This window comes from Cervus canadensis, chromosome 29, assembly GCF_019320065.1.
Source record: "Cervus canadensis isolate Bull #8, Minnesota chromosome 29, ASM1932006v1, whole genome shotgun sequence".
Lineage (NCBI taxonomy): Eukaryota > Metazoa > Chordata > Mammalia > Artiodactyla > Cervidae > Cervus > Cervus canadensis.
The window spans coordinates 6,547,705-6,562,665 of NC_057414.1; the positions used below are offsets into that span (position 1 = coordinate 6,547,705).

Genomic DNA, 14,961 nt, shown 5'->3' on the forward strand with positions numbered 1-14,961 from the left:
GTACATAGCCATGTGATCCAGCCACCTTCAACGCAGGCAGAGATTTAAATACAAAGTCTTAAACCAGGTTCTTGTGGTGTGCTGGACAGGGACTCCTTCATGATTCACTGAGTAAACATTTATTTGGCACACAGCTGCTTCTATGCATGGCACTTTATGTGTGTTGGCGGGTTTTATACCCCCAACAGCTCTGGAGTTATTAGTAGCCCCAATTAACAGATGTAGCCATTGTGACTCAGAGAGATAAAGTAATTTATCCAAAATCACATGACAGACAGGTAGCCAAAGACTTCACCTGGGAAGCCACCAGGCTATACCGCCTCTCCTTGGGAGTGAGTGTGAAGTGATGTCTGTCTTTGAACTCACAGTCAAAGTGGCGTGTGACTGCTGCCACTTCTCATCTTCTTGCTGATTCTGAGGCCACCTGGGCTGAATCTTCTTGCAGCTCTGAGCCTCAGGTTCCTTATCTGTAAGATGAAGACCTTGTATTAGACCAGGTGATTTCTAAACTTTCTCCCAGATCTTTGTTGTTGTTCAGTCACTCGGTCATGTCCGACTGTTTGCAACTACTGGACTGCAACACGCCAGGCTTCCCTGTCCTTCACCATCTTCCAGAGTTTGCTCAGACTCATGTCCATTGAGTTGGTGATGCTATTCAACCATCTAGAAACCCTATTTATTTATTTATCCATCTGATACACCTCCAGTATTAATTCAATGTCTGTTACACACCAGGTACTGTGTTGGTAGGTACTGGTAACTGAGATACGGCAGAACACTGTTCTTGCCTGAAAGGAGATTGTAGAGTAGTGAAGAAAGCATAAAATAGACAGTTATTGTGTAGTATAGTCAAAGCACTGGTAATGGTGTATATTCAAGTCTGGCGTATAGAGGACGGGTATGACCCTGACTTGGATAATAGCATGTCAGGAGGAAGTGGTCCCAAAGACCCAGAAGATAATGAAGAACTCCACAAGAAACTCATCCTTGCCGTTGTCCCTATGTTCGTAGGCACACTACATGTTGATGGAACTCTATAAAGCTTTGGTGAACTCAGAAGTCTTCATTTTAAGCCTTATGGAACGTTAGTTAGTTGAACTTGACTATTGTTAAGTTGTTAGGTGCAGCCGTGTGCCAAATATCCATAAGGTTTGGATTCTCTTTCGAGTTGGAGAAAGATGATAAGGTTGTAGGGTTTTTTCTTTGTTTGTTTGTTAAGGGAATTTAGGAAGCATGAAGTAGACTAGTAAAAGACCCAAGGGTCTAGAGTTATTTGAGATGTTCACAGCCAAAATCACAGATGGTTATATTTCAAAGAGACTAGCAAAACAGCCAAGATATATGTGATTCAAGACTACTGCCTAGTGAATTTCTAAGAATTAGAATGACCAAGTACTAACATTACAATAATAAGGAATTGAAGTAAGGATTGAGAGGGTGCACAAAAAGAGCTCACATTTATTGAGTGGCTCCTGTGTATTAGGTGGTGTGCTATGCCCTTTACATTTATAATTTTTCTTCTTCCCCCTCCAAATCCTGTAAGGTCAGTGTTGTATCCTCTACAGATGTTGAAGCTGAGGCTCAAAGAGGTTGTGAGTTGTTCAAGATCACAGCTAACAAGACATTGAGTGGCGGTTCAAGCCCAAGTTTGTTCAGATCAAGGCCATTGCCCCTTCCCTATTCCATATTCATCAGGATCTTGGATTTTCTATCTCTTAGGAAGTGCACCAGGATAAAGGCCCTTCCTCTCATCCTTGTTGCCTGGGAAGTAGTGATATTCAGGAGAGGCCCACTCTTCAAGTTTTCCAACACCCCAAAGGGCAGGTCCTCCAATTTCCCATGTCTTCTTCCCAAGGTGGTGGATTGCCAGCTGCCAGGGATAAATGGCTCTTGTGTGTGTGCTCAGTTGCTGAGTCATGTCCAGCTCTTTGCAACCCTATGGACTGTAGCCTGCTAGGTGCCTCTTTCCATGGAATTCTCTGGGCAAGAATACTGGAGTGGGTTGTCATTCCCTTCTCCAGGGGATCTTCCCGAGCCAGGAATCGAACCTGCATCTCTTATATTTCCTGCATTGGTAGGCAGATTCTTTACCACTAGGCCACCTGATTTTTTTTTTTTTCCTCCTTCCCAGGTAATATGTGAGTGTTTGATCTTGGCAATTTGCCTCTCAGAGGTAGCTCATGAACTGTCTAAGGCCAGCTGAGTTTATGTATTTGATCCTCTCTCCCATCCCAGCAAAGGGTAAGTTCAGTTCCTTTGCCCCAGATTCTATCTTTAGGATCCTGAGAGAGCTTGTGGCCTGGTTCTCAGAGGCTTCCGACTCTGAGGTTCTGCCAGGGTCACACAGAGGCCTTAGCACTCCTAACCCCATGCCCCAGACTCCTTCTCTCAGGGCCTGCCTGTGGGCACAAGCTATGGTATCTTGTCAGAGACTATTTTCCCAGCTGAGTTTGGAGGCAGACCAGGCATTTATCCCAGGCCCTTTAACCACCCCCACCCCCCGCCCGCAGAAAGTTCCCACATATGGCTGCACGAAGCAAAGACAACCACCCTCCAAGTGGGTTGATGGATCTTATGGCATTGGGAAAAGTCTCCTCCAGCTGGGCCCTCTCTGCCCTGGCGTTCATCGTTTGGGGGACAACGAAATGGACAGCGGATGTGGGGTCAGGAAATGGGAGCTCAAGTCTTGGCTCAAACCACAAATCCTGGGGCTCTGAGCACGTGACCTGGCTGAGCCTGTGTTCTTAGCTGTAAATAAAGCACTGATGACAATCCCAGTTTCCTACTGTCCTTGTGAGAGTCAAACTACTCGATGCGTAGTACAAAAGTGCTCTGTAACTAGCCCCTAGAATGCATTACAGATGTCAGTGCTTGTTATAAATCTTGGCTCGTTGAGAGACATTTCTCGAAACTGAGCAGGATGCGTGCTCTGTCATCGCTGGCTCCCAGTTCAGGCAAAACTTTTCCTTGCTGATGTAGGCATCCGTGGCATCTCTCTTCTGTTTATTTTTGTAATCTTTTCATTTATAGTCTTATAAATGCTCCTTTAAGCTTTGTTGAGTCTTGAATATTTGTTCTTGAAAACTCTGATCAGCCTTGTCCTCTCATACCCAGAGCTCCGCGGCGCAGGGTCGTTATCTGACTTCTCGGAGTTGCTTGTGGACCCATTTCCCAATAAATCTGGGGACAGCAGGGCTGACTCTGTGTGATAAGTGACGTTTATCTTGCTTGCTAGGATTCTAGGTGGGTGAGAACTCATGAGTGTATATACCCTAAGGCATGGCTATTACAAGTTTATACGTGCTTATGGTAGTAAAAGGAGATTGGAGAGAGGATTTCACTCTAAGTGGCTTATGAGTTTAGAGCTGGAAGCTCTTGGACACTGAAAAGAGTCTTGTGATTTGCCATTAGTTTGTTGGACTTATTACTCTGTTCTGAGAAATTTTCTAGTGTTCCCTAGACACTTAGGGACTGTTGCTTACTTTTGTCTTCTTGCCATTTCAGATGATTGTAGTTCATTTCCCAGAACTCTTCAAGTTGTAAAGGAAAGACTTTCAGCTCAAACTACTTTGGGTGAAGAGGGAATTTATGGGAAGAATAGTGGGGTGTTTCATGTAACCATGGGAGGGATGGGTATACCTGGAACCAAGGAAGATTAAAGCACGTAATTGCCCTAATAATCCCCCCAAATATCAGTGCTTAACACAAATGAAGTTTATTTCTCGTTTATTCACCAGTTCAACATAGTTTTTCCTAGTTAGCATGCTTCAGGGACCCAGGCCATCTTGTAGTTCCCTTCTCTAGGTATCTCAGAGTGCTCTCCTTTTAATCTGCAGGTGGAGAAGGAGCTTGGAGGATCTCACGTGGCAGGTTTTCATGGGCCAGGTCTGGAAGCAGTTTATATTACTTCTGGCCTCATTCCATCCGTTATTACTCAGTACATGACCCCACCTAATGGTAAAGGAGGCTGAGAAATAAGGCCTAAGAAGGAAAAGAAATGGGTTTGGTGAGCATGTAGCTGTTTTGAGCCACACAGGGACTCAGATGATGTCCAGGCTCTGTCTCCTGCCTTTGATTCCCTCCTGCATGGCAGGGAGCATGGCCAGGGAGTGCTCCTGAACTGTAAATCTCACGGTGGCTGACACCAGAGACAGACTGAGCTACACTCCCATTGGGTGTCTGCGTGTACCCTCAGTTGCTAAGTTGCATCCAATTCTTTGTGACACAGTGAACTGCAGCCCACCAGGCGCCTCTGTCCATGGGATTTCCCAGGCAAAAATACCGGAGTGGGTTGCCATTTCCTCCTCCCCCAGGGGATCGTCCCAATTCAGGGATCAACCCATGTCTCCTGCATTGGCAGGCAGATTCTTTACCACTGAGCCACCAAGGAAGCCTCTACACTCTCACTGGCTCCAAGTAAAAAAATCTTAGAGTAATGATTGACTCACTATGAATCATGTGACCACCCCTGGACCAATCAGTGGTGGGCAGAAGGACATTTATTTAGCGTAGACTGGCCTGTGGGCTGCTTTTAGAGAAGGGGCAACCATTGTGAGAGAAATAGCCACTCCACCTGTGCTGTGCTTTTGCTCACTCGTGTCTGACTCTTTGCGACCCCATGGATTGTAGCCCACCAGGCTCCTCTGTCCATGGGGATTCTCCAGGCAAGAATACTGGAGTAGGTTGCCATGCCCTCCTCCAGGGGATCGTCCCAACTATGGGATCAAACCCAGGTCTCCCACATTGCAGAGAGATTCTTTACTGTCTGAGCCACGAGGGAAGCCCAAGAATACTGGAGCGGGCAGCCTATCCCTTCTCCAGTGGATCATCCCGACCCAGGAATCGAACCGGGGTCTCCTGCTTTGCAGGTGAATTCTTTACCAGCTGAGCTACCAGGGAAGCCCCTAAAAAGCCCAGCCTCTCTTATTGTTTCTACTCTTGTGGAAAATTCAGTGCAATGTTATGGTTGTCTTTCCAACCCTTCTTACTACAGCCACATCAAACGGTTATATTTCACTAAATCTATGACACCATTATTTTTTTAAAATATTTTTTAATTTTAATTTTTGTTTATTTTGGCTGTGTTGGGTCTTTGTTGCCGTGTGTGGGCTTTTCCTAGTTGCAGCACATGGCTAGCTCTGGTGCACAGATTTAGTTGCCCCGCAGCCAGTGGGATCCTAGTTCCCCGACCTGGGATCAAACCCAAGTCCCCTGCATTGCAAAGCAGATTCTCAACCATTGGACTGGCAGGGATGTCCCAATGCCATTATTTTTAACATGTCAGACTTTTCTGTGTACCACTGAGAAAGGAAGGAAGAGAAAGTTCCAAATAAACTATAACACAATGCCAAGTTGCCATCCATTGCAAAATGCATCCTGATTTATAAGCTGCCAGAAGGTAAGAAAAAATGTTTTAGAACTGAAAAAGGTGATACTTATTATGCCACAACAAAACTCTATATTTTCATGCCCTAGTACCACTGCTCTTTTATTTCTTTCATCCATTCATTCAAAAAATACTTATAGGACAGGTAACAATGAATAAGACAGATTCAGTTTCTGCTCTCTTAATACCTACTGCGTCTCTTGCTTTTCCATCTGGGTGTTATGAAGCACCTGCTAGGTGCTAGGCAGTCTCTTGGGTACTGAGGACTCAAGAAGGAATATGATGGGGTCCTTGTCTTCAAGGGACTTACAGTCTAGGGTAGTAGAAGCAGTGAAGTGTGAGGAGAGTAAACACATTGAGTAAATAAAAGGTCATAGGTCCTGTTATTAACATCCTTATAGGGTCCAGTGGGTCCATAAAGTAAAGGAAATAATTATTTCTGCTTTAAGGAGTAAGAATGGTTGTACCATGTTTATAAGATGATTTGTTGTTGTTGTTTAGTCATTAAGTCATGTCCGACTCTTAGCGACCTCATGAACTGCAGCACGCCAGCTTTCCCTGTCCTTCACTATCTCCCTGAGTTTGCCAAACTCATGTCCATTGTGTCGATGATGCCATCCAACCATCTCATCTTCTGTTGGCCCCTTCTCCTTCTGCCCTCAATCTTTCCCAACTTTAGGTTCTTTTCTAATGAGTCGACTCTTCGCTTCTGGTGGCCAAAATATTGGAACTTCAGCTTTAGCATCAATCCTTCCAGTGAATGTCAGGGTTGATTTCCTATAGGATTGACTGGTTTGATCTCCCTGCTGTCCAATGGACTCTCAAGAGTCTTCTCCAACACCACAGTTCAGAAGCATCAATTCTTCAGTGCTTAGCTTTCTTTGTGGTCCAAGTTTCACATCCGTACACGACTACTGGAAAGACCACAGCTTTGACTATACAGACCTTTGTTGGCAAAGTGATGTCTCTGCTTTTTAATATGCTGTCTAGGTTTGTCATAGCTTTTCTTCTAAGGAGTAAACATCTTTTAATTTTGTGGTTGCAGACACCATCCACAGTGATTTTGGAGCCCAAGCAATAGTCTGTCACTGTTTCCACTGTTTCCCCATCTATTTGCTATGAAGTGATGAGACCGGATGCCATGATCTTCATTTTCTGAATGTTAAGTTTTAAGACAGCATTTTCACTCTCCTCTTGCACCTTCATCAAAAGGCTCTTTAGTTCTCCTTTCTGCCATTAGAGTGGTATCATCTGCATATCGGAGGTTGCTGATATTTCTCCTGGCAATCTTGATTCCAGCTGTGATTCATCCAGCCTGGATGATGTAAGATGATTGTGCACTATTAAAAGAATAAGCCATAGTGTATTTTGAGCATTAATATGCATTTTTCCATATATACTTTTCCCCAGATATACTTGATAATAATATCTGAGTAGCCCATTGTGTTTTCTAACACCTACTTGAATCACCTTAAACTTCCTATGAAATGTCACATTCAAAAGGCACATGTGGGAGACTTCCCTGGTGGTCCAGTGGTTAAGACTCCACACTTCCCATGCAGGGGTCCGGGTTCCAGAACTAAGATCCTGCATGCTTCAATTAAGACCTGGCACAACCAAATAGACAAATATGTTTTTAAAAAGGCACATGTGGGGCTCTTTTCTTTATACAAATATTAATGAACAGCCTGCAAAATCTTTTATAGAGACAAAATCAGTAGATACTAGATTTATCTTATGTTGGAGGGAGTCTGCATTTCCGTACATTAATTACCTAGATGCTTTCCAGGGATTTTTTTTATTTTTTTAAACCAAGTGATGATTTTCTTTTGGCCCTAGTGGATGGTCTGGATCTACTCTGGATCCCATGCTCAACAGGGAGAAGAGCCAGGAATAGGTACTGTGCTGGGTCCCCCAGCAGGGGTTACAATGATGGCATTTGCTGAAAATATAGGTGAGGCTGTTTGCTCCTGGAATCAGAGAACAATCATTGCAGGATTCCTCCCTAGGGGCGGGGGGGAACTCAGAGCTCCAATAATATAATCCGAGGTGTTGGATTCTTAACCTTTCAAGCAAAGATGCCAGCCGAGATTAAACCCATTTTTAATGGTTGAGAAACCTATGAGAGTAACAAGACTCTGAGAAGGAATGGGATTTTTTTTTTTTTTTTCAAGTACATGCAGAGGTTGGCAGTGGGTCAGTGTCTGTCTGTCTGTCTGTCTGTCTTGGCTATTGGAAAAAGCTTACCTAGTAAATCAGGAAAAGAATCCAAATTTAAGCTGTTCTTCTGTCCTTCGGTCTCTGGAAATAAGCTTTGAGATATACAAGTTGTTTTGTTGTTGTTGTCAAGCTTCCAGCTCAGTATATTGGGGGCATGGGGCCGGGGGGCTGGGGGTGGGAGTGAGATGTATGAGTCTATCACGTCATTGGGTGTGGGGGACCTTTAGATTTCTAGGCCAGCTGGGAGAAGGGAGAGCTCCAACCGGCTTCTTTAGGGAAGAGTGGAGAGGGCAGAAACCCCAGATCAGTTGGGTGATTCCTATGGCTCAGTCTGATGAAGGAGGTGGTGGTTGGCGTGTGCTACACGTGTGCTGAGGATGCTCAACTGAGGGAATCATAGAAAAGCACCCCCAGGCCCATTCAGGATGCCCTCTGTCAGCATCCAGAAACAGGAAGAGTGAAGGCAAGGTAGGAGAAAAAGAAAACCCAGAGACCTGTACTTCGAAATCAGCAAGAGGTATATGCCCAGGAGTGATTTATGGATGTGCAGAGAAGGAACATTAAAAGAATAATTGCTGGCTGTTTATTTTGGAAATGTACATGTAGTGAGAGCAGGGGGCAGGTTTTATTGTCTCTGTTAGCTTGCTTCAACTTCCATTAGTGTTAATAGGGTCATATATTCTAGGCTTTCCTTGGCTTGCTGCCCTGACATAAATGTTTGAATTCCTTGTTTTGGTATTATGTATCCTTAACAACAGAGGGAAAGAGAAACAGAATGTGGTGAGCTAAATTCTTCGATGTGCCTTATTTGGGGTGGGATTTCCTCTCTTGGGTCCACGGCTATTAAGATTATCTGTTGAGATGATCTGTGTTTCGATAGCTACTTCTTGATAGCTTTATCATTTATCCAAGGGGTTTGTGCAGGGGATGGCTGAGTGTATTTTTGATTTGGTGAAGCCAGGTGAGTCTTAATCCTGGTTATCTGAGCTCTGGGTCCAGTTTGGTACCACTGTCATCCAAGAGCCTGTGGAGCTGCTGCTCCGTCCCCTTGTTGTGGCAAGCGGATGCTGGGGACATCTATTAGGGCTTCATTTGATACACATTGACCCAATTTACCCTCTTGGTGGGGGATTTAGTTCTTAGGGTTACTGATGCAGAATCCATTTATTCAGTTAGACAAATGACAATTGAGCTCCCGCTGTGTGTGCTGGTTGGGACTTGGGAATGCTTGGTGCAAGGAGCCAGAATGGGGCTGATCAAGCAGAATGAGAATGCAAAAATGTCCAGGTTTAAAGGACCTTGTGTGTATGTGTGTGTGTGTGTGTGTGTGTGTGTGAGAGAGAGAGTCACATCTAATCCAGAGTCAGCAAGCTTTTTTCTGTAAAGGGCCAGAATGTAAACATACTAGGTGTAGAGAACCACATAGACTTAGGGGTTCTCTGATGCATGTTATTCTTTATTTGCTTTTATAACCCTTTAAAACATGTAAAAATCACCCTAAACTGGAGGGGACCATAAGCTGAGCTAGGTTTGGCCCAGGAGCCATAGTTTGCCAACCTGTGACCTAATCCTCATTTTATCAGAGAGGAAACTGAGGAACTTCCATGGTGATCCAATGGTTAAGAATTCACCTTGCAATGCAGAGGATTTGAGTTTGGTGCCTGGTTGGGGAACTGAGATCCCATGTGCCTCGGGGCAGTTAAAGCCCTTGTGCCACAGCTAGAGAGCCTGAGAGGAAAGATCAGGTATGTTGCAACTAACACCCAATGCAAAGAAATAATAATAAACAAATTTTTTTAAAAAGAGGAAACTGAAATGATCCTCCCTCTCCCCTTCTACCCTAGGTCACACAGTTATTTCTTGACCCTACTAGATCGGTGACCCTCTGTGAAGGATCCTGAGAGGTTTAGGCCCGCACCTCAAAATGCTTGGCCACTTTGCCAATGTATGGTTTCGTTCCTGAGGGCAGTATGAATTTTAGTTAATTATTAAGTCATTAGGCATCTGCCACGTTGCAGGCACTGGGTTGGGACTGAGGATGCAAAGTTAGCATGACAAAGTCTCAGCAGGCAGTCAGCTTAGTTGCTGACTCAGGCAGATAAGATGGCAGGGTGGGGTGTGGCATACGGGACAAATCGAGGTGCCCTGGGAGCACAGGAAGGCCATCTTCCTTCAGTGTTGTGCGAGCGAATGAATGAATCTGCTCATTCATCGCACCTCTGCCACTTGTATTTTGAAAGCCAAATCTGCCTGCAATGCAGGAGACTGGGTTTCCATCCCTGCGTCCGGATGATTCCCCTGGAGGAGGGCATGGCAACCCACTCCAGTATTCTTGCCTGGAGAATCCCATGGACAGAGGAGCCTGGCGGGCTACAGTTCATGAGGTCGCAAAAGAGTCTGACACGACTGAGCGACTAACACTTTCCCTTTCACCCAGCCTAAAGGAAGAGAACAGCGACCAGGCTTTCCCTGGACCTGCCTGCTTTTCCTCTCTGGGGACTCATTCCTTTGCACATTCCATATGTGCATAGGTAGGCTAAGCGATTAAAGGAACAGAAGTGAAAAAAGATTCAGTCACCAGAGAAGGGTGGTTTATTTGACCGTTGTTTTTATCTAAGCAGTGATACTGAGGCACATACGAAATCATATAAGATCAATCATAGAGTCTAAGTAGAAGAGCCTGGATTCATGTCCAGACTCAAGTGACTAACCTGTTCAGAGCTCTCTGCTCCAGCCTAAGTGTTTGTACTGTGCATCTCTGTTGGCTTATGAGCTTCTCGTGGGAAGGGACTAGGGACCATATCCCCTTCATCTGTGTTTCCCCATCCTAGGTTTGGCATGCAAAATTTCCTCAATAGATGTTTTCTCAATGAATGAATCAATGAGCGTATCAATCAATCTATGCTTTAAGCAGTTAACACTTTCAGTAACGAGTGAGTGGGAACGCAGTGGCTGATCCAGACCTGCACCCAGGTCAGCTGCTGTCTAGTCCTTCTACCAGACAGATATACTTATATGCAGATGTGGGTCAGGAAAGCCTGTCATTCAGCAGCTGTCTTCACAGTGTCGATGAACAATTTTGAGAATTAATGTGCACAGAATTCTCTTTGAACATAAAAGTTCCCTTGAACACATGACAGCCTGGTGGTTTTCTCTGGATGAAGTTTGTGGAACCATTGGAAGATTCTTCCTGTATGTGGTCCCTTCTTCATTTTGCACAACCATTTGAACCTGAAGTTCTAGTTTCAAACTGTAGTCTGAGACATCCTGGGGTTTGTGGGCTAGAGAACTGAGGGACTGTATAAGAAAAAGTGGGCATGGATTTGGCTTTGAGTCAAATAATGCCTTAACAAATATTTCTGCTGCATTGAACATTCGGTTTTGATGGATGAGAACACCCAACTCATTAGAGGTACAGTACCTTGAGACATTTTCTTTCCTCTCTTATATAAATTGAATGTTTTTTTCACCTGACAATAGAAGTCCTAGGAATGCTTGATTGGAGCTTTTTGAAGTCAAAGAAATTTTAATAGATTTGTAGAGATTGTTCTAAAAAATTAATCGCTCCACCTAGATTACTTTTTTTTATATGAGGAACAGTGCAGGCTTTGTTTGCTGTTCATTGTTAAGCAGACTTTAGGCACAGGAAAGCCAAGGTCCTTGAATTTCAGCTCAGAAAACCATATTCTTTGAACCTAGGCCCTTGGGTTGGTTCATATAAGTCAGTACACAGCGTTAATAATTGCTGCATATCACTTGTAGGAAAATTCAAATTAAATAATGGAGGCTTTTATCCAATTGTGAAAAAACAGATTTCCGCTCTATTGGTAAGAATCTTGAGAGATTTTCAGGGAGAAGAGATGTAATACAAGATACTCTTCTCATTTGTAGGCGTTGGAGAAATCCCTTAAAATAGAGAAACACATGAATATTTGTTTTCTAACACAAAATAATTCAAAGACCTGCCCATGTTTCTTGCCAAAGCTTTTTCTCTTTTCATACTCTAGCCAGCTTGCCACAGTTTTTTTTTCCTGATTATATCAGGGAGAAAACCTCAGTGATTGCTTGCTACGTTTAAACATTTCTTATCTATGAATGAGTCTTTCTTTTAACTCTACTAGAGTATACCTCTGGTTTACTGTACTTTCTGTTCTGCATCCCTTTTCAGAAACAATTGTGCTTAGTCGCTTGGTCATGTCTGACCCTTTCTGACCCTATGGACTGCAGCCCACCAGGGCTACAGTCCACTGGGTGGCAAAGAGTCAGATACAGCTGAAGCGACTTAGCATGCCTGCAGACATGCACGCATGGACTGCAGCCCGCCACGCTCCTCTGTCCTTGGGATTTTTCAGGCAAGAATACTGGAGTGGTTGCCATTTCCTTCTCCAGGGGATCTTCCTCACTCAGGGACTGAACCCATATCTCCTGTGTCTCCTGCATTGCAGGCAGATTCTTTACCTGCTAAGTCATCGGGGAAGCCTCAGAAACAGTAGTCATTATCAGTACAAAGGGGTGGGTGGGGGTAGAATGGAAAAAAGGGTTGAGAAGGATCTGTTCACTACTAGGTGGTATGCTGGGCTCCCAGATAAATACTCAGCATCACCATGTTCTGGAGATAGGTGGGTTATTTTTCTTTCTAACTGTATATTTTGAAAAATCTCAAATGAACAGATTAGTGCAAAGAACATTAAAGAAAACTCTTAGGTTTACTATTAACATTTTGCCACATTTGCTTTCTCTATGTACACAGATTTATGTTTGGGGGGGGCAGACATCATCATACTTGATTTCTAAATATGTCAGTATTTATCACCTACGTGTAAGGACAACCTTCGCTGTAACTACAATACCACTATCATGCCCTGGAAACTTACATTGATTGCATATTGTCTAATATATAGTCTATATTTAAATCTTTGATCAGTTACCTTTCACTGCATAATAAATCCTACCAAAATTTTATGGCTTCACACAACCCTTGTTTATTAATGCTTATAATTCTGTGGGTCTTCTAATGTGAATCAAGCTCAGCTGACCTTGACTGGCCCCCTCAACACTTGTAGTCTGTGCTGGATCCACTAGGTGCTGGCTGGGTCTCTGATCCAGAGGGTCTCTCAGCTTCCAGCAGTACAGCCCAGACTTACCCACTGCACACAGCAGAGTCTGAGAGAGAGTGGAAGTGTGCAAAGCCTTCTGAGGCTCACACTTGGAGCTGGCACAGCATAACTTCTGTTGCAGTCTTTTTGCCAAAGCAAGTCACAAGCTCCTTTTGAAGGGAGATGCTGCAAAGTCATTTTGCTCAAGGGCATGAGCAAGTGCAGGCATTTTTGCAAACAATCTATCCTACCCCTATTGTCCAGATAACATGAATAACATTAATTTTATAATGTTGATGACAGTTACTATTTTTAATTCTAGGAGCTAATCAAGGACTCTCTGTTAAATTTAGGTATGTGTCTTTAGTCTTTCTCTCTCTTTTTTTTTTTTTGGTTGTCAAATGATCCTTTATTTTTCTTTTTCCTTTGCAGTTCTTAACTAGCTGGGCACTCCACTGCACCACTGTTGATATCATCTATGATGTCATGAGGGTGGCGGCCATCAACATTGCAGCCCACAGACTGGGCGGTCCCCAGGATCTCTTTAATGGTTCCAGAAAGTTCTCTAGCTAGAGACCGGTGCCGCATCTGCCGGGCAATGTTGATGATCTCATCAAAAGTGATGTTTCCACTGTGCTTAATGTTTTTCTGCTTCTTTCTGTCCCTTGGTGGTTCCTTGAGGGCTTTGATGATCAGGGCAGAAGCAGAAGGTACCACCTCAATCTGGGCTTGTCTGTTCTGAATGGTCAGTTTCACTGTAATCCTCAGACCCTTCCAATCACCAGTTGCCTTGGCTATGTCATCACCGACCTTTTTTGGAGACAGGCCCAAGGGGCCGATCTTGGGGGCCAGGGCAGACGTGGCACCGACTTCCCCACCGGTGCACCTCAGGTACACGACTTTGATCTCGTTGGGGTCAAACTTAGGTGGCATGGTGGAGGCGGCTGGTGTCGGATGAACCCGGATTCGGGACGACCGAAGAAAGTTGCACCTTCGCCTCCTCCTAGCCGAAAGCCGAAAGCCTTTCTCTCTCTTTTTAAGTCTCTTTTAATCTACAAGTCTCCTTCTCTTTTATTGTGTTTTATGACATTGATATTTTTAAGATACCAGGCCTGTTTTCTTAAAAATATCTCACAATCTGAGTTTATCTAAGTATTTCTCCATGATTATATTTAAGTTAGTCATTTAGGGCAAGAATTCTAAATAGCTGATGTCGTGTACTTCGCATTGCTTCACAAGAGGAGACGTATAATGTTAGTTTATCCCATTACTGGTGATGTTCAGTGTAATCACTTGGCTAAGGTAGGGTCTGCAAGATTTTACAGTCCTAAAGGTGCATTTCCTGTAGGTAGATTGTATTAAGTCTGAACATCTGGTACTAAAGTTCTTCCAGTCACATCAACATATATTTATTAGATACCTATTGTGTATCTAGTCTTGAATTTAGTACTATGGCAGATCTAAAAGAATAGTAAGGAATGTTGCCTGTCAGAAGGAATGTATAGTTTGAGACTGAGTTACTCTTTTAAAAACTGAACAGAGTACAGGAGTAATAATTCTAAGTTAATGATTGGTTTATAAAAGCTTTTTTTGATGTTTATAATATACATAGAGAAAAAGTGAAAGTTGCTCAGTTGTGTCCAACTCTTTGCAACCCCGTGAACTGTAGCCTGCCAGGCTCCTTGGTGCATGGGATTTTCCAAGCAAGAATACTGGAGTGGGTTGCTATTCCCTTCTCCAGGGGATCTTCCTGACCCAGGGATTGAACCCGTGTCTCCTGCATTGCAGGATTCTTTACCATCTGAGCCACCGGGGAAGCCCACATATAGAGAAGGGCATGTATAAGCATATAGCTTGATGAAGTTTTCAGAGTGAACACATCAGAATAACAGTACCCAGATTAAGAAACTGAATATAAGCACGTCTCAATAAGCCTGTTTTTTTAAACCATATAGAACTGATATCTAAATGATGTTTGTCTTTTTCAATACCAATTTTTGAGTGGCTCAAGAAAATCAGTATCATTTTGCTGTTGATTTCAAAATGGTGTTATAGAACTTGATCGCTCTGTATTCATCCAGCTTGATGAGAGTCTTTTTCATAAGGTCCGTACAGCGGTCTCTCCTCCTTGATTCCTGTCCCAGAGCAGAAGGTGACTTCTCCTTCCCCATGGGTAGCCTTTCCCTATGCATTCTGTCCCCCCTCTTTGTCTTCTTTGGGTCTAGTCCTCTTGCTGTTTCTTACTTCCATCTCCTCCAC

The 14,961-nt window shown here is 43.8% G+C and overlaps 2 protein-coding genes across 5 annotated transcripts in view; one reads left to right on the plus strand and one right to left on the minus strand.

Moving 5' to 3' along the window:
• The window catches only part of RAB30 (RAB30, member RAS oncogene family), a 146,786-nt gene that overhangs the window by 62,102 nt on the left and 69,723 nt on the right, over positions 1–14,961 (plus strand). The window contains exon 2 of one of the 4 annotated variants that reach the window (XM_043451088.1): positions 2,132–2,241. The exons of the other annotated variants lie outside the window; for them this stretch is intronic. The gene's annotated coding sequence lies outside the window, so the exon portion shown is untranslated. The remainder of the gene's footprint in view (positions 1–2,131; positions 2,242–14,961) is intronic. 4 annotated transcript variants of the gene reach the window in all.
• LOC122430512 (60S ribosomal protein L12-like) lies at positions 13,082–13,719 on the minus strand. The gene has a single exon (XM_043451093.1). It carries the CDS (start codon positions 13,633–13,635, stop codon positions 13,138–13,140), a length of 498 nt encoding a protein of 165 aa, XP_043307028.1. The 5' UTR covers positions 13,636–13,719; the 3' UTR covers positions 13,082–13,137.